The 20000-nt window shown below is 45.3% G+C and overlaps 2 protein-coding genes across 3 annotated transcripts in view; both read right to left on the reverse strand.

The window, feature by feature from the left end:
- Positions 1 to 4881: 4881 nt before the first annotated feature.
- Positions 4882 to 15533, reverse strand: LOC140548973 (transmembrane protein 169-like). 2 transcript variants are annotated; one of them, XM_072672149.1, is made up of 3 exons: positions 15495 to 15533; positions 8436 to 8665; positions 4882 to 5778 (listed from the first exon to the last, which is right to left on the reverse strand). In XM_072672149.1, the coding sequence occupies exons 2-3, from the start codon at positions 8653 to 8655 to the stop codon at positions 5159 to 5161; spliced, it is 840 nt and encodes a 279-aa protein (XP_072528250.1). In that variant the 5' UTR covers positions 8656 to 8665; positions 15495 to 15533; the 3' UTR covers positions 4882 to 5158. The 2 variants fall into 2 exon arrangements, with proteins under 2 accessions (XP_072528250.1, XP_072528252.1); XM_072672151.1 differs by lacking the exon at positions 15495 to 15533 and adding an exon at positions 14897 to 15054.
- Positions 15534 to 16414: 881 nt separating this feature from the next.
- Positions 16415 to 20000, reverse strand: part of pecr (peroxisomal trans-2-enoyl-CoA reductase) — a 6654-nt gene continuing 3068 nt past the window's right edge. The window contains exons 3-8 of the mRNA XM_072672148.1: positions 18755 to 18920; positions 18351 to 18432; positions 18147 to 18243; positions 17316 to 17426; positions 16915 to 17026; positions 16415 to 16802 (exon numbers count right to left, since the gene is read on the reverse strand). Coding sequence (XP_072528249.1) covers positions 16717 to 16802; positions 16915 to 17026; positions 17316 to 17426; positions 18147 to 18243; positions 18351 to 18432; positions 18755 to 18920 — 654 coding nt within the window. The 3' untranslated portion in view covers positions 16415 to 16716. The remainder of the gene's footprint in view (positions 16803 to 16914; positions 17027 to 17315; positions 17427 to 18146; positions 18244 to 18350; positions 18433 to 18754; positions 18921 to 20000) is intronic.

Below are 20000 nucleotides of genomic sequence, written 5' to 3' on the forward strand. Positions count from 1 at the left end.
TAATATTCACTCCTCTAAACACACCCCAGTAATATTCACCCCTCTAAACACACCCCAGTAATATTCACCCCTCTAAATACACCCCAGTAATATTCACCCCTCTAAATACACCCCAGTAATATTCACTCCTCTAAACACACCCCAGTAATATTCATCCCTCTAAACACACCCCAGTAATATTCACCCCTCTAAATACACCCCAGTAATATTCACTCCTCTAAACACACCCAGTAATATTCACTCCTCTAAACACACCCCAGTAATATTCACTCCTCTAAACACACCCCAGTACTATTCACTCCTCTAAATACACCCCAGTAATATTCACTCCTCTAAACACACCCCAGTAATATTCACTCCTCTAAACACACCCCAGTAATATTCACCCCTCTAAATACACCCCAGTAATATTCACTCCTCTAAACACACCCCAGTAATATTCACCTTTAAACACACACCAATAATATCCACTCCTCTAAACACACCCTAGTAATATTCACCCCTCTAAACACACCCCAGTAATATTCACTCCTCTAAACACACCCCAGTAATATTCACCCCTCTAAACACACCCCAGTAATATTCACCCCTCTAAATACACCCCAGTAATATTCACTCCTCTAAACACACCCCAGTAATATTCACCCCTCTAAACACACCCCAGTAATATTCACCCCTCTAAACACACCCCAGTAATATTCACTCCTCTAAACACACCCCAGTAATATTTACCCCTCTAAACACACCCCAGTAATATTCACCCCTCTAAACACACACCAGTAATATTCACCTTTAAACACACACCAATAATATCCACTCCTCTAAACACACCCTAGTAATATTCACCCCTCTAAACACACCCCAGTAATATTCACTCCTCTAAACACACCCAGTAATATTCACTTCTCTAAACACACCCCAGTAATATTCACTCCTCTAAACACACCCCAGTAATATTCACTCCTCTAAACACACCCCAGTAATATTCACTCCTCTAAACACACCCCAGTAATATTCACTTCTCTAAACACACCCCAGTAATATTCACTCCTCTAAACACACCCCAGTAATATTCACTCCTCTAAACACACCCCAGTAATATTCACCCCTCTAAACACACCCCAGTAATATTCACTCCTCTAAACACACCCAGTAATATTCACTCCTCTAAACACACCCCAGTAATATTCACTCCTCTAAACACACCCCAGTAATATTCACCCCTCTAAACACACCCAGTAATATTCACCCCTCTAAATACACCCCAGTAGTATTCACTCCTCTAAACACACCCAGTAATATTCACTTCTCTAAACACACCCCAGTAATATTCACTCCTCTAAACACACCCCAGTAATATTCACTCCTCTAAACACACCCCAGTAATATTCACCCCTCTAAACACACCCAGTAATATTCACCCCTCTAAATACACCCCAGTAGTATTCACTCCTCTAAACACACCCAGTAATATTCACTCCTCTAAACACACCCCAGTAATATTCACCCCTCTAAACACACCCCAGTAATATTCACTCCTCTAAACACACCCCAGTAATATTCACCCCTCTAAACACACCCCAGTAATATTCACCCCTCTAAACACACCCAGTAATATTCACCCCTCTAAATACACCCCAGTAGTATTCACCCCTCTAAACACACACCAGTAATATTCACCCCACAAAAATCGCCCTATTTAACACACACCACCAAATAAAGGTACCATTATGAATAATTTGAAATCAAAGGTAAAAGTGAAAAAAAAACAATAAACTGTAATTAAAGACATAAATTTTCATTTTTCATTAGTTTATTTAATACTACAGTCGGAGTCGTGCTGTCAGAGAACACTCACCTGTCAGAACCGGAAATCTTAGTAGAGAACGTCACAATAATGCTACTTTAGCATTAGCACTCTTATTTATGTTAGCATCAGGCTAGCAGTGTTGTAGAACAATGATGATGCACCTGCCTCCAGGCTTTACCCCCGACTATTTTCCTACAGGGTTTCAATCCCACCTGAAACGAGACGGGATTCGGGAGTGTTCGGATCCTATGATGGGAGGTATATACACCCATTCATTACCATCAGGACTACACCCCAACACACACACTCACACAGCGTTCTAGCACCCTTAGGTGATGGGCAGAATGTGCAGTGGAGTGCAACCCTTGGAGTTTGGTCCAGATCACAGCTGATCTGCTGATCTACTCAGAACTGTTGGGAAGAGTAGGTTCACATTCAGGCAACCCTCTACCTGACTGTGGACAAGGCTCTGGACAAGGCTCCGTGTGAGACTTCAGGCGAGACTCTGGACGAGACTCTGGACAAGACTTCGGGTGAGACTCTGGAATTGATGTTGTTCCTCCTGTTGTGGAAAAAACCAACACTGACCTTAATACTGACCCAATACTAACCCTAATACTGACCCTAATACTAACCCTAATACTGACCCTCATACGGACCCCAATGCTGACCCTAATACTAACCCCAATGCTGACCCTAATATTGACCCTGATACTGACCCTAATACTAACCCTAATACTAACCCTAATACTGACCCTAATACTGACCCTCATACGGACCCCAATGCTGACCCTAATACTAACCCCAATGCTGACCCTAATATGGACCCTGATACTGACCCTAATACTAACCCTAATATTGACCCTAATACTAACCCTAATATTGACCCTAATACTAACCCTAATACTGACCCTCATACTGACCCCAATGCTGACCCTAATACTAACCCCAATACTGACCCCAATGCTGACCCTAATATTAACCCTAATATTGACCCTAATACTAACCCTGATACTGACCCTAATACTGACCCCAATGCTGACCCTAATACTAACCCCAATACTGACCCCAATGCTGACCCTAATACTAACCCTGATACTGACCCTAATACTGACGCTGATACTGACCCTAATACGGACCCCAATGCTGACCCTAATACTGACCCTAATATTGACTCTGATACTGACCATAATACTAGCCCTGATACTGACCCTAATACTGACCCCAATGCTGACCCTAATACTGACGCTGATACTGACCCTAATACAGACCCCAATGCTGACCCTAATACTGACCCTAATATTGACTCTGATACTGACCATAATACTAGCCCTGATACTGACCCTAATACTGACCCCAATGCTGACCCTAATACTAACCCCAATACTGACCCCAATGCTGACCCTAATATTAACCCTAATATTGACCCTAATACTAACCCTAATATTGACCCTAATACTAACCCTGATACTGACTCTAATACTGACCCCAATGCTGACCCTAATACTAACCCCAATACTGACCCCAATGCTGACCCTAATACTAACCCTGATACTGACCCTAATACTGACCCCAATGCTGACCCTAATGCTGACCCTAATACTGACCCTAATATTGACCCTGATACTGACCCTAATACTAACCCCAATGCTGACCCTAATACTAACCCTAATATTGACCCTAATACTAACCCTGATAATGACCCTAATACCTAACCCTAATATTGACCATAATACTAACCCTGATACTGACCCTAATACTGACCCCAATGCTGACCCTAATACTAACCCCAATACTGACCCCAATGCTGACCCTAATATTAACCCTAATATTGACCCTAATACTAACCCTAATATTGACCCTAATACTAACCCTAATATTGACCCTAATACTAACCCTGATACTGACACTAATACTGACCCCAATGCTGACCCTAATACTAACCCCAATACTGACCCCAATGCTGACCCTAATACTAACCCTAATACTGACCCTGATACTGACCCTAATACTGACCCTCATACAGACCCCAATGCTGACCCTAATATTGACCCTGATACTGACCCTGATACTGACCCTAATACTAACCCTAATATTGACCCTAATACTAACCCTGATAATGACCCTAATACTAACCCTAATATTGACCCTAATACTAACCCTGATACTGACCCTAATACTGACCCCAATACTGACCCCAATGCTGACCCTAATACTAACCCCAATACTGACCCCAATGCTGACCCTAATACTAACCTTAATATTGACCATAATACTAACCCTGATACTGACCCTAATACTGACCCCAATGCTGACCCTAATACTAACCCCAATACTGACCCTAATACTAACCCTAATATTGACCCTAATACTAACCCTAATATTGACCCTAATAATAACCCTGATAATGACCCTAATACTAACCCTAATATTGACCATAATACTAACCCTGATACTGACCCTAATACTGACCCCAATGCTGACCCTAATACTAACCCCAATACTGACCCTAATATTAACCCTGATAATGACCCTAATACTAACCCTAATATTGACCCTAATACTAACCCTGATACTGACCCTAATACTGACCCCAATACTGACCCTAATACTAACCCCAATACTGACCCCAATGCTGACCCTAATACTAACCCTAATATTGACCATAATACTAACCCTGATACTGACCCTAATACTGACCCCAATGCTGACCCTAATACTAACCCCAATACTGACCCTAATATTAACCCTAATATTGACCCTAATACTAACCCTAATATTGACCCTAATACTAACCCTGATAATGACCCTAATACTAACCCTAATATTGACCCTAATACTAACCCTAATATTGACCCTAATACTAACCCTGATAATGACCCTAATACTAACCCTAATATTGACCCTAATACTAACCCTGATACTGACCCCAATGCTGACCCTAATACTAACCCTGATACTGACCCTGATACTGACCCTAATACTGAACTGAAAAAAGATCACATGATAAACATCAACGTTAAACACGGACCAGAACCAGAACCAGATCAGCCAGACGTTCACACACAGTCGACCGGAACCACCTTCATTTTTAATTAGTCCATTTAAACATCACACAGGACTCTGAGTTTACTGATGAACTGACCCAGGCTGGACAACAGCGTCCAGAAGAGCTCCAGGAGCTCCAGAGTCTGGATAAAAAACAACCAACCAACCAACAAAAAAACAAATAAACAAATGAATAAATAAACAAATAAACGAATAAATACGACTTTTAGCACCTTAGGAGAAAGCACAACGAATCAGAGATGAGAGGGGCATTATGGGTAAATTGCCTCCTGGAGGTTTTTACACGGAGGACGTTTCTTCCCGTCGGCTCTGCAGCGTTCCGGACAGCGTGTCCGAGTCCAGCAGCTCCACTACGCTGTAAGGGGCGCAGTCCTCTAGCCCCAGTTTCCCGCAGGCCCAGCCACACACCCCCTTCTCCAAATCGGCCACGGCCTGCCACCAGGCGGCGATGCTCCAGGACAGCTGAGCTGCAGCAGCGTATGTCGCCACTCCCACGCACAGCAGCACCATCAGCAGTGGATAACACAGCACCAGCAGGGGGCACACCAGCACCTTGTGCAGGAAACTGCGCTCCTCGTTGTAAACAAGGAAGATGTTGTACCAGGTCAGGGTGCCGTAGTAGAACGAGGTGATGAAGGCCACGAGGAAGACGAACGGCGAGCAGGAGAGGGTCCAGAGAAGCACGTGAGGACCTCGCCCCGCATCTAGCTGGCACACAGCGGCCCTGGGTCCTGTGTCCTCGAACTCGGCGTCCAGGCGCTCTTTAGAGCGAGCCATGTCCCTCAGCTCCCGCTCTGTCAGGGTCAGCCGAATCTCCACCAGCTCCCCCTTCCGCTTCCCTCGAGTGATCGTCCCGGTCAGCGTCACAGACTGGCCGTCCGCCGGGCCGTCGCACTCTCCTGAAACAGACCTGTATTAGTACCAACCTATAACACTAACCCTACACATACCCAGCACTCAACACGTAACACCATCACTCAACACCCAGCACTCAACACGTAACACCAGCACTCAACACCCAGCACTCAACACGTAACACCATCACTCAACACCCAGCACTCAACACGTAACACCAGCACTCAACACCCAGCACTCAACACGTAACACCATCACTCAACACCCAGCACTCAACACGTAACACCAGCACTCAACACCCAGCACTCAACACGTAACACCATCACTCAACACCCAGCACTCAACACGTAACACCATCACTCAACACGTAGCACCCATCACTCAACACGTAACACCATCACTCAACACCCAGCACTCAACACGTAACACCAGCACTCAACACCCAGCACTCAACACGTAACACCATCACTCAACACCCAGCACTCAACACGTAACACCAGCACTCAACACCCAGCACTCAACACGTAACACCATCACTCAACACCCAGCACTCAACACGTAACACCAGCACTCAACACCCAGCACTCAACACGTAACACCATCACTCAACACGTAGCACCCATCACTCAACACGTAACACCATCACTCAACACCCAGCACTCAACACGTAACACCATCACTCAACACCCAGCACTTAACACCCAGCACTCAACACATAACACCATCACTCAACACCCAGCACTCAACACGTAACACCATCACTCAACACCCATCACTCAACACGTAACACCAGCACTCAACACCCAGCACTCAACACGTAACACCATCACTCAACACCCAGCACTCAACACGTAACACCATCACTCAACACCCAGCACTCAACACGTTACACCATCACTCAACACGTAGCACCCATCACTCAACACGTAACACCATCACTCAACACCCAGCACTCAACACGTAACACCATCACTCAACACCCAGCACTCAACACGTAACACCATCACTCAACACGTAACACCATCACTCAACACCCATCACTCAACACGTAACACCATCACTCAACACCCAGCACTCAACACGTAACACCATCACTCAACACGTAGCACCCATCACTCAACACGTAACACCATCACTCAACACCCAGCACTCAACACGTAACACCATCACTCAACACCCAGCACTTAACACCCAGCACTCAACACATAACACCATCACTCAACACCCAGCACTCAACACGTAACACCATCACTCAACACCCATCACTCAACACGTAACACCAGCACTCAACACCCAGCACTCAACACGTAACACCATCACTCAACACCCAGCACTCAACACGTAACACCATCACTCAACACCCAGCACTCAACACGTTACACCATCACTCAACACGTAGCACCCATCACTCAACACGTAACACCATCACTCAACACCCAGCACTCAACACGTAACACCATCACTCAACACCCAGCACTTAACACCCAGCACTCAACACATAACACCATCACTCAACACCCAGCACTCAACGCGTAACACCATTACTCAACACCCAGCACTAAACACGTAACACCATCACTCAACACGTAGCACCCATCACTCAACACGTAACACCATCACTCAACACCCAGCACTCAACACGTAACACCAACACTCAACACCCAGCACTTAACACCCAGCACTCAACACGTAACACCATCACTCAACACCCATCACTCAACACGTAACACCAGCACTCAACACCCAGCACTCAACACGTAACACCATCACTCAACACCCATCACTCAACACGTAACACCATCACTCAACACGTAACACCCAGCACTCAACACGTAGCACCCATCACTCAACACCCATCACTCGACACATAACACCATCACTCAACACCCAGCACTCAACACGTAACACCATCACTCAACACCCAGCACTCAACACGTAGCACCCATCACTCAACACCCATCACTCGACACGTAACACCATCACTCAACACCCAGCACTCAACACAACACCATCACTCAACACCAGCACTCAACACAACACCATCACTCAACACCCATCACTCAACACCATCAACACCAGCACTCAACACAACACCATCACTCAACACCATCACTCAACACAACACCATCACTCAACACCCATCACTCAACACGTAACACCCAGCACTCAACACCAGCACTCAACACAACACCATCACTCAACACCCATCACTCAACACGTAACACCATCACTCAACATCCAGCACTCAACACCAGCACTCAACACCATCACTCAACACCCATCACTCAACACGTAACACCCATCACTCAACACCCAGCACTCAACACCAGCACTCAACACAACACCAGCACTCAACACCCATCACTCAACACGTAACACCATCACTCAACACCCAGCACTCAACACCAGCACTCAACACCCATCACTCAACACGTAACACCCATCACTCAACACCCAGCACTCAACACGTAACACCCATCACTCAACACCCAGCACTCAACACGTAACACCATCACTCAACACCCAGCACTCAACACAACACCATCACTCAACACCAGCACTCAACACAACACCATCACTCAACACCAGCACTCAACACAACACCATCACTCAACACCCAGCACTCAACACGTAACACCAGCACTCAACGTCAGCACTTTTAGGTTTTTGGCACCAAAGTCAAATAAACCCTGAGACCCACCTTCCCCCGGTGGAGTGCCGAGGGGTCCATCCACGACTTCTGACCTTTCCCCCTCCCCAGTGCCCTCTGACCCGTCTCCCTCCTCCTGGTCCTCCGTCTCGGAGCGGTAGATTATTTCCTTTTTCTTCTTTTTCTTTTTCCGGGTTCTCGTCCCCTCGTCCTCCTCACGCCTGCGCAGCACTGGGGTCACCGGGGTCACCACCTCAGACTCCCCCTCCATCACAATCGCCCTGATTGGGGCAAAAATCACACACTCAGTGACACACTCTGTGACACACACTCAGTAACACACACTCAGTAACACACACTCAATGACACACACTCAGTAACACACACTCAGTAACACACACTCAATGACACACACTCAGTAACACACACTCAGTAACACACTCAGTGACACACTCAATGACACACTCAATGACACACACTCAGTAACACACACTCAGTAACACACACTCAATGACACACACTCAGTAACACACACTCAGTGACACACTTAAAAACATGCACTCAGTAACACAATAACACACTCAGTAACACACACTCAGTAACACACACTCAGTAACACACACTCAGTGACACACACTTAAAAACACGCACTCAGTAACACAATAACACACTCAGTAACACACTCAGTCACATACACTCAGTGACACAATCGATAACACACACTTAAAAATAGACTCAGTAACACACTCAGTGACACTCTGTGACACACTCTGTGACACACACTCAATAACACACTCAGTGACACACTCAGTGACACACACTCAGTGACACACAATAACACACTCAGTAACACACTCAGTAACACACTCAGTAACACACACTCAGTGACAAACACTCAATAACACACACTCAGTAACACACACAGTGACACACACTTAGTAACACACACTCAGTGACACACACTCAGTAACACGCTCAGTGACACACTCAGTGACACACAATCAATAACACACACTCAGTGACACACTCAGTGACACACAATCAATAACACACACTCAGTGACACACTCAGTGACACACACTCAGTGACACACACAATAACACACTCAGTAACACACTCAGTAACACACTCAGTGACACACACTCAGTGACACACACTCAGTGACAAACACTCAATAACACACACTCAGTAACACACACTCAGTGACAAACACTCAATAACACACACTCAGTAACACACACAGTGACACACACTTAGTAACACACACTCAGTGACACACACTCAGTAACACGCTCAGTGACACACTCAGTGACACACAATCAATAACACACACTCAGTGACACACTCAGTGACACACACTCAGTGACACACACTCAGTGACACACTCAGTGACACACTCAGTGACACACAATCAATAACACACACTCAGTGACACACTCAGTGACACACACTCAGTGACACTCTGTGACACACACTCCATAACACACACTCAGTAACACACTCAGTGACACACACTCAGTGACACACACTCAGTAACACACACTCAGTGACAAACACTCAATAACACACTCAGTAACACACACTCAGTGACAAACACTCAATAACACACACTCAGTAACACACACAGTGACACACACTTAGTAACACACACTCAGTGACACACACTCAGTAACACGCTCAGTGACACACTCAGTGACACACAATCAATAACACACACTCAGTGACACACTCAGTGACACACAATCAATAACACACACTCAGTGACACACTCAGTGACACACTCAGTGACACACACTCAATGACACACACTCAGTAACACACACTTGGTAACACACACACCCAGTAACACACACTCAGTGACACAAACTCAGTGACACACACACACAGTAACACACACTCAGTAACACACACTTGGTAACACACACACCCAGTAACACACACTCAGTGACACAAACTCAGTGACACACACACACAGTAACACACACTCAGTGACACACACTCAATAACACACTTAGTAACACACTCAGTGACACACACTCAGTAACACACACTCAGTGACACACTCAGTGACACACACTCAATAACACACTCAGTGACACACTCAGTGACACACACTTAGTAACACACACTCAGTGACACACTCAGTAACACGCTCAGTGACACAAACTCAGTGACACACACACAGTAACACACACTCAGTGACACACACTCAATAACACACTTAGTAACACACTTAGTAACACACACTCAGTGACACTCAATAACACACACTCAGTAACACACACTCAGTAACACACTCAGTGACACACACTCAGTGACACACACTCAGTAACACACACTCAGTAACACACACTCGGTAACAAACACACCCAGTAACACACACTCAGTGACACACACACACAGTAACACACACTCAGTGACACACACTCAGTGACACATACTCAATAACACACTTAGTAACACACTCAATAACACACACTCAGTGACACTCAATAACACACACTCAGTAACACACACTCAGTGACACTCAATAACACACTCAGTAGCACACACTCAGTAACACACAGTCAGTAACACACTCAGTGACACACAATCATTAACACACTCAGTGACACACTTAAAAACACACACTCAGTAACACAACACACACTCAGTAACACACTCAGTGACACACACTCAGTAACACGCTCAGTGGCACACTCAGTGACACACTCAGTGACACACAATCAATAACACACACTCAGTGACACACTCAGTGACACACTCAGTGACACACACTCAATGACACACACTCAGTAACACACACTTGGTAACACACACACCCAGTAACACACACTCAGTGACACAAACTCAGTGACACACACACACAGTAACACACACTCAGTGACACACACTCAATAACACACTTAGTAACACACTCAGTGACACACACTCAGTGACACACACTCAGTAACACACACTCAGTGACACACTCAGTGACACACACTCAATAACACACTCAGTGACACACTCAGTGACACACTTAGTAACACACACTCAGTGACACACACTCAGTAACACGCTCAGTGACACACTCAGTGACACACTCAGTGACACACTCAGTGACACACACTCAGTGACACACTCAGTGACACACACTCAGTAACACACACTCAGTAACACACACACCCAGTAACACACACTCAGTGACACAAACTCAGTGACACACACACAGTAACACACACTCAATAACACACACTCAGTAACACACTCAGTAACACACTCAGTGACACACACTCAGTGACACACTCAGTAACACACACTCAGTGACACACTCAGTGACACACACTCAATGACACACACTCAGTAACACACACTCGGTAACACACACACCCAGTAACACACACTCAGTGACACAAACTCAGTGACACACACACACAGTAACACACACTCAGTGACACACACTCAGTGACACATACTCAATAACACACTTAGTAACACACTCAATAACACACACTCAGTGACACTCAATAACACACACTCAGTAACACACTCAGTGACACACTCAATAACACACTCAGTAGCACACACTCGGTAACACACACTCAGTAACACACAGTCAGTAACACACTCAGTGACACACAATCATTAACACACTCAGTAACACACACTCAGTAACACACACACTCAGTGACACACTTAAAAACACACACTCAGTAACACAACACACTCAGTAACACACTCAGTCACATACACTCAGTGACACAATCGATAACACACACTTAGTAACATACACTTAAAAGTACACTCAGTAACACACTCAGTGACACACACTCAATAACACACTCAGTAACACACTCAGTGACACACACTCAGTGACACACTCAATAACACACTCAATAACACACACTCAGTAACACACTCAGTGACACACACTCAGTAACACACACTCGGTAACACACACACCCAGTAACACACACTCAGTGACACAAACTCAGTGACACACACACTCAGTGACACACACTCAATAACACACTTAGTAACACACTCAATAACACACTCAATAACACACACTCAGTGACACTCAATAACACACACTCAGTAAAGTGAAGGGATCTGTTAGTAAAGTGAAGGGATCTATTAGTAAAGCGAAGGGATCTGTCGGTAAAGTGAAGGGATCTGTCAGTAAAGTGAAGGGATCTGTTAGTAAAGTGAAGGGATCTGTCTGTAAAGTGAAGGGATCTGTCGGTAAAGTGAAGGGATCTGTCAGTAAAGTGAAGGGATCTGTTAGTAAAGTGAAGGGATCTGTCGGTAAAGTGAAGGGATCTGTTAGTAAAGTGAAGGGATCTGTCAGTAAAGTTAAGGGATCTGTTAGTAAAGTGAAGGGATCTGTCTGTAAAGTGAAGGGATCTGTTAGTAAAGTGAAGGGATCTGTCAGTAAAGTTAAGGGATCTGTTAGTAAAGTGAAGGGATCTGTCGGTAAAGTGAAGGGATCTGTTAGTAAAGTGAAGGGATCTGTCGGTAAAGTGAAGGGATCTGTTAGTAAAGTGAAGGGATCTGTCGGTAAAATTAAGAGATCTGTTAGTAAAGTGAAGGGATCTGTCGGTAAAATGAAGGGATCTGTTAGTAAAGTGAAGGGATCTGTCGGTAAAATGAAGGGATCTGTCGGTAAAGTGAAGGGATCTGTCTGAAACGGAGGGCAGGTGCAGTTCTACGCTCCACCTCTGTTTTTACTTTGCTGTCCTGCCGCTGCTGATGCTGACTGATGCTGATGCTGACTGATGCTGATGCTGACTGATGCTGATGCTGATGCTGACTAATGCTGATGCTGACTGATGCTGATGCTGACTGATGCTGACTGATGCTGATGCTGATGCTGACTAATGCTGATGCTGACTGATGCTGACTGATGCTGATGCTGACTGATGCTGATGCTGACTGATGCTGACTGATGCTGATGCTGACTGATGCTGACTGATGCTGACTGATGCTGATGCTGACTGATGCTGATGCTGACTGATGCTGATGCTGATGCTGACTGATGCTGACTGATGCTGATGCTGACTGATGCTGATGCTGACTGATGCTGATGCTGATGCTGACTGATGCTGGTGCTGACTGATGCTGACTGATGCTGACTGATGCTGATGCTGATGCTGACTGATGCTGGTGCTGACTGATGCTGACTGATGCTGACTGATGCTGATGCTGACTGATGCTGACTGATGCTGATGCTGACTGATGCTGATGCTGATGCTGACTGATGCTGACTGATGCTGGTGCTGACTGATGCTGACTGATGCTGACTGATGCTGACTGATGCTGATGCTGACTGATGTTGATGCTGACTGATGCTGATGCTGATGCTGACTGATGCTGATGCTGATGCTGACTGATGCTGGTGCTGACTGATGCTGACTGATGCTGACTGATGCTGATGCTGATGCTGACTGATGCTGGTGCTGACTGATGCTGACTGATGCTGACTGATGCTGGTGCTGACTGATGCTGACTGATGCTGACTGATGCTGATGCTGGCTGATGCTGACTGATGCTGATGCTGACTGATGCTGATGCTGATGCTGACTGATGCTGATGCTGATGCTGACTGATGCTGATGCTGACTGATGCTGATGCTGACTGATGCTGACTGATGCTGATGCTGACTGATGCTGACTGATGCTGATTGATGCTGATGCTGACTGATGCTGACTGATGCTGATTGATGCTGATGCTGACTGATGCTGACTGATGCTGATGCTGACTGATGCTGACTGATGCTGATGCTGACTGATGCTGGTGCTGATGCTGACTGATGCTGACTGATGCTGATTGATGCTGATGCTGACTGATGCTGACTGATGCTGATGCTGACTGATGCTGACTGATGCTGATGCTGATGCTGACTGATGCTGACTGATGCTGATTGATGCTGATGCTGACTGATGCTGACTGATGCTGATGCTGACTGATGCTGACTGATGCTGATGCTGATGCTGACTGATGCTGACTGATGCTGATGCTGACTGATGCTGATGCTGACTGATGCTGATGCTGACTGATGCTGGTGCTGATGCTGACTGATGCTGACTGATGCTGATTGATGCTGACTGATGCTGATGCTGACTGATGCTGACTGATGCTGATGCTGACTGATGCTGATGCTGATGCTGATGCTGACTGATGCTGACTGATGCTGATGCTGACTGATGCTGACTGATGCTGATGCTGACTGATGCTGATGCTGACTGATGCTGATGCTGATGCTGACTGATGCTGATGCTGACTGATGCTGGTGCTGATGCTGACTGATGCTGATGCTGACTGATGCTGATGCTAAGCGATGTGTTCAGGCAAAAAGACGCTTACGATCCGACTGTTTGCTTTTATGCCGCGTGCCCATGAATCTGATGTGTATCTAGAACCCCATTTATTATAACTTTCAAACTTTATTTCTTTAACAATGAAATGCGACGTAAACACAAACAGCAAAACATAAACAAATAAAAAGTGAATTAATAAAAAGATCTAACCGGAGCTAACTGAGTGCTAAAGTAACGCAGGAGGCTGAAGATGAGCTTCATATGAGGGATCTGGAGGAGAGAACATGAAAATGAAGGTGATTCAAATTGGATCTGAAAAGATCTGAAGAGATCCGATCCGCACAGTCCTGAAACATCTGAACTGATTCAGAGTTGATTCGCTTCAGCCGGGTTATGTGAATCAGCCTCTCGCGCCTAATTATGTGCTGTAACCGCTGCACCATTTAAGGTGGAACAGATAATTCCAAAGACACGATCTCTCTCTCACACACACACACACACACACACACACACACACTCTCTCTCTCTCTCTCTTTACAAATCTGCGTTGGTAGTGAAGGTGCTGGTACTCACTGCAGTGCTGCTCCACTAACACACCCCCGTGTATTCAGAGGCTGAACTGGGTGTGTTAGCAGTGAACACTGACGGAGCGGAGTGCTCAGCGGAGTGCACAGCGGAGTGCACAGCGGAGTGCTCAGAACCAGAGGGTCAAAACTAATTCCATTACAATATTGCAGCTGCTAATAACCAGATAATCAATATCAATGATCAAATAACTGATGATTTTATTGATCGCTTTTTCACTCACCCCAAAATCAAGTCCCTCCGCGTGCTGCAGTGATGTCCGACTCGGGAACGAATCGGTTCTTTAGAGTCTTTTCTTCTCGGTATACTAGTTGAACTGATTCATGAGTCGAACGTGCCGTTCAGTGGATCTGGTGGATTCTAATCTAATTTATCTGAATAAAAATGTAACCGATACTGAAATATGATCTCATATTTTCTCTCTGTAAAGTGACTCGATTCTTTTTCCTGTCTGAACGTGAATCGGTTTTACTTTCTTAACATTCTTAAACATCTCACTAATGTTCACTAACCCCAGAACACCCGCCCGAGCATTAAATAACGACACCAATCTTTATTATTATTATCATTATTATTACTGTTGTTGTTATTACTGTTATTATTATTATTACTGTTGTTATTATTACTATTATTATTACTGTCGTTATTATTATTATTATTATTATTATTATTATTATTATTATATTGTTGTTATTATTTTATTATTACTGTTGTTGTTATTATTATTATTAGTGGTAGTATTAAGTGCTTCGTGTTTTTCTGCCCGGCAACAGGAACGTTCACATCTGGCTTCATAATAAAAGTCCGGAGAGAAAATCCTGTAGTTTCATTAAAGAAAGAAGAAAAGCTGGGTGTAAATTTTAAAACACGAACTTCAGTTTTCTGTGTCCAGTTTCAGTGTTTGTGTGCAGTAATTAAGTAATAAATTCATTAATAATTATGAGTGAATGAGACTATGGTATATGTGGACTATGTAGCGTCAGGGGTGCTGAGACTCAAACAAAAAGCAGGAGGAAGCGCTCTCTCACTCACACACACACACACACACACACACACACACACACACATACACACACACACACATTCTCAGGAATAAATCTTAATTTTTTTATTAGAAGAACAAAAATTCAACATTCCTGAAATTCTTTACTGTAAATATGAAAGTCATAGATTTTCATATATTATATATACACATATTTCCAATCTGATCAATAACAAAAATGCACTGCAATTATAAATCATCAATATTCTTAGAATTACACATATAGAATTCCAGTGCTCCCCCTCACTGCGCCCGATCCTGCCCAAACTGTTCACTACAAACACGACCGGAACAACTGATATCTGATCAATATCAAATTAATATCAAATCAATGTCTCTCAAACAATGATCTCCGGTCAGTGAAACGCCTCACAGTGACGCCACCTACTGACCAAACTCAGAATCACAGTTTAGACTTAAGATCGTTCACAGTTTCCTTCAGAGCGTGTGTGTTCTCCCCCTCCGGAGCCGCCGGCCACGCTGTGTGTTCTGAGAGAGAGAGGACGACCCAGTCAGTAATTGTACAATTGGCACTCCGTTGTGTGTGTGTGTGTGTGTGTGTGTGACAGAGAGAGATAATAGTGCAGGTTGTCATGGTTACCGGGGATTTCCCACACTGTGTTATAGAGGCTCTGTCCTGCATCCACCTTCAGCGTCGCTCCAGAAATAAACGAAGCAGCCGGAGAGAGGAGGAAACACACAGCTGGAGAAATCTGACAGCACACACACACACACACACACACACACACACACACACACACACACACACACAGAGAGACAGAGAGAGCGAGAGGGAGAGAGAGAGAGAAAGAGAGAAAAGGTATGTCTTTATGACTCTGCACAGTCTGTCATAGTGACACCTGGTGGTAGTGAGCAGAATTTCAGGTTTATAATCAGGATCAAACAGCAGCAAAGAACCCACCCCCCACCTCCTCGTCACACACCCACACCCATCCACCAACACACACACACACACACACACACACACACACACACACACACCTCCTCTGGAAAGCCCAGCCTTTTTGCAGGAATGCAGGGAACAGACTTCTGAAACATCAGCGGGCCGAGTTCCTTATAGTTCTCCATCGCAGTTTTAGAGAAGATCGTCCCCTTTAATCAGGAGAAACACACACACACACACATAAATACACACACACACACACACACACACAAATATAAATACACACACAAATACACACACACATACATAAATACACACACACACACAAATATAAATACACACACACACACACACACACACACACACACACACAAATACACACACACACACAAATACACACACACACAAATATAAATACACACACAAATACACACACACATACATAAATACACACACACACACACACAAATATAAATACACACACACACATATTACTGCTACAGTCAGTGGAGTGAAAGGTTTTTACGCTGATACTTGAGTTCTGGTTTAGTACAGGTTCAGTTTAGAAGAGGTTTGGGTTTAGTACAGGTTTAGTTTAGAAGAGGTTTGGGTTTAGTACAGGTTTAGTTTAGACGAGGTTTGGGTTTAGTACAGGTTTAGTTTAGGAGAGGTTCAGGTTCAGTTTAGAAGAGGTTTGGGTTTAGTACAGGTTTAGTTTAGACGAGGTTTGGGTTTAGTACAGGTTTAGTTTAGAAGAGGTTCAGGTTTAGTTTAGAAGAGGTTCAGGTTTAGTACAGGTTTAGTTTAGAAGTGGTTCAGGTTTAGTTTAGAATAGGTTCAGGTTTAGTAAAGGTTTAGTTTAGAAGTGGTTCAGGTTTAGTTTAGAATAGGTTCAGGTTTAGGTTTAGTTCAGGTTTAGTTTATCTTACTGGAGCGACAGAGTTGATCCTGACTCCACTGTGGGCCCACTCGATGGCCAGACTCTTGGTCAGGTTGTCCACTGCAGACCGGGCTGCACCTGTGTGTCTGAAACATCCAATCAGAACTTGACTAGGGCTAGGGTCACTGTCTCAGTGTACAGAGTGTGTGTGAAGGGTGCAGAAGGAGTGTGTGTGTGGTGTTGCTGTATTTACGCCATGCCAGGAAAGCCCCTCCACATGTCAGCGATGATGTTAACGATGCCCCCTCCGTGCTCCCGCATCCACGCGTTGTACACTGGGGTAAGAGGGCAAAGGTCAGCGACTACACTATTATTGCTGGACGGTCAGTCGGATCAGTGGTCATTTGGACACTCAGTCTGGGTTACGTTCGGTTGTACTGTCTGACAGGAAAGCATTCATTAATATTATTAGTAATAATAATTATTATTATAATAATAATGAGATCTGATGAGAAACTGCAGTGTAAAGGACTTAGGATGTGTGTGTGTATGTATGTATGTGTGTGTGTGTGTATTATGTTAATTATTCTCTGGACACTCTCTGGATTAGGGGTGTATGGAGTGACCGGGACTGATGCACCCCAGGGTGATACTGACCCTCCCTGCAGCAGAGGAAGGTTCCGGTCAGGTTGGTATCGATGACCGCATTCCATCCCTTCAGGCTGACACCGGCCGCCGGACTGCTGAACTGTCCGCCTCCGTTATTCACCAGGAAATCAATCCGGCCGTGCAGCTTCAGAGTGGACGCCACCAGATTCCTCACCTGTCAATCAGAAGTTCACTGGTTTCACTGGTTTCACTGGGATTCCCAGAGTCAGAAACAAACAGCGGTAACTTTACTCTCCACGCTCCGAGACTAGGTGAGAGCTCTGAAGACACTCAGGCTGAGAACAGGCGCCCAGTAACGGTCAGAGGGGGTCAGAGAGGGTCAGAAAGGGGCAGAGAGAGTCAGAAAGAGTCAGAGAGAGTCAGAGAAAATCAGAGAGGGTCACAGAGAATCAAAGAGAATCAGTGAAGGTCAGAGAGGGTCAGAGAGGGTCAGAGAGAGTCTAAGAGAATCAGAAAGGGTCAGAGAGAGTCAGAGGGTCAGAGAGAGTCAGAGAGAATCAGAAAGAGTCACAGAGGGTCAGAGAGAATCAGAGAGGGTCAGAGAGAATCAGAGGGGGTCAGAGAGAATCAGAGGGTCAGAGAGAGTCAGAGAGGGTCAGAGAGAATCAGAGGGTCAGAGAGAGTGAGAGAGAGTCAGAGAGAGTCAGAGAGGGTCAGAGAGAGTCAGAGAGGGTCAGAGAGAATCAGAGGGTCAGAGAGAGTGAGAGAGAGTCAGAGAGAGTCAGAGAGGGTCAGAGAGAATCAGAGAGGGTCAGAGAGAATCAGAGGAGGTCAGAGAGAATCAGAGGGTCAGAGAGAGTCAGAGAGGGTCAGAGAGAGTCAGAGAGAATCAGAAAGAGTCAGAGAGTCAGAGAGGGTCAGAGAGGGTCAGAGAGAATCAGAGAGGGTCAGAGAGAATCAGAGGGTCAGAGAGGGTGAGAGAGAGTCAGAGAGGGTCAGAGAGAATCAGAGGGTCAGAGAGGGTCAGAGAGAATCAGAGGGTCAGAGAGGGTGAGAGAGGGTCAGAGAGAATCAGAGGGTCAGAGAGAGTCAGAGAGAATCAGAGGGTCAGAGAGAGTCAGAGAGGGTCAGAGAGAGTCAGAGAGGGTCAGAGAGAATCAGAGGGTCAGAGAGAGTCAGAGAGAATCAGAGGGTCAGAGAGAATCAGAGGGTCAGAGAGGGTGAGAGAGCGTCAGAGAGGGTCAGAGAGAATCAGAGGGTCAGAGAGAGTCAGAGAGAATCAGAGAGAGTCAGA

Source organism: Salminus brasiliensis, unplaced genomic scaffold (genome assembly GCF_030463535.1).
Source record: "Salminus brasiliensis unplaced genomic scaffold, fSalBra1.hap2 scaffold_93, whole genome shotgun sequence".
Taxonomy (NCBI): Eukaryota; Metazoa; Chordata; class Actinopteri; order Characiformes; family Bryconidae; genus Salminus; species Salminus brasiliensis.

What these genes read in the sequence shown, in the direction of transcription:
- LOC140548973 (XM_072672149.1), bottom strand. Translation starts at nt 8,655, where the DNA reads ATGGAGGGGGAGTCTGAGGTGGTGACCCCGGTGACCCCAGTGCTGCGC. An exon ending in CGGCACTCCACCGGGGGAAG is followed by an intron (nt 5,779 to 8,435) that starts GTGGGTCTCAGG and finishes GGTCTGTTTCAG; the next exon opens with GAGAGTGCGACGGCCCGGCG.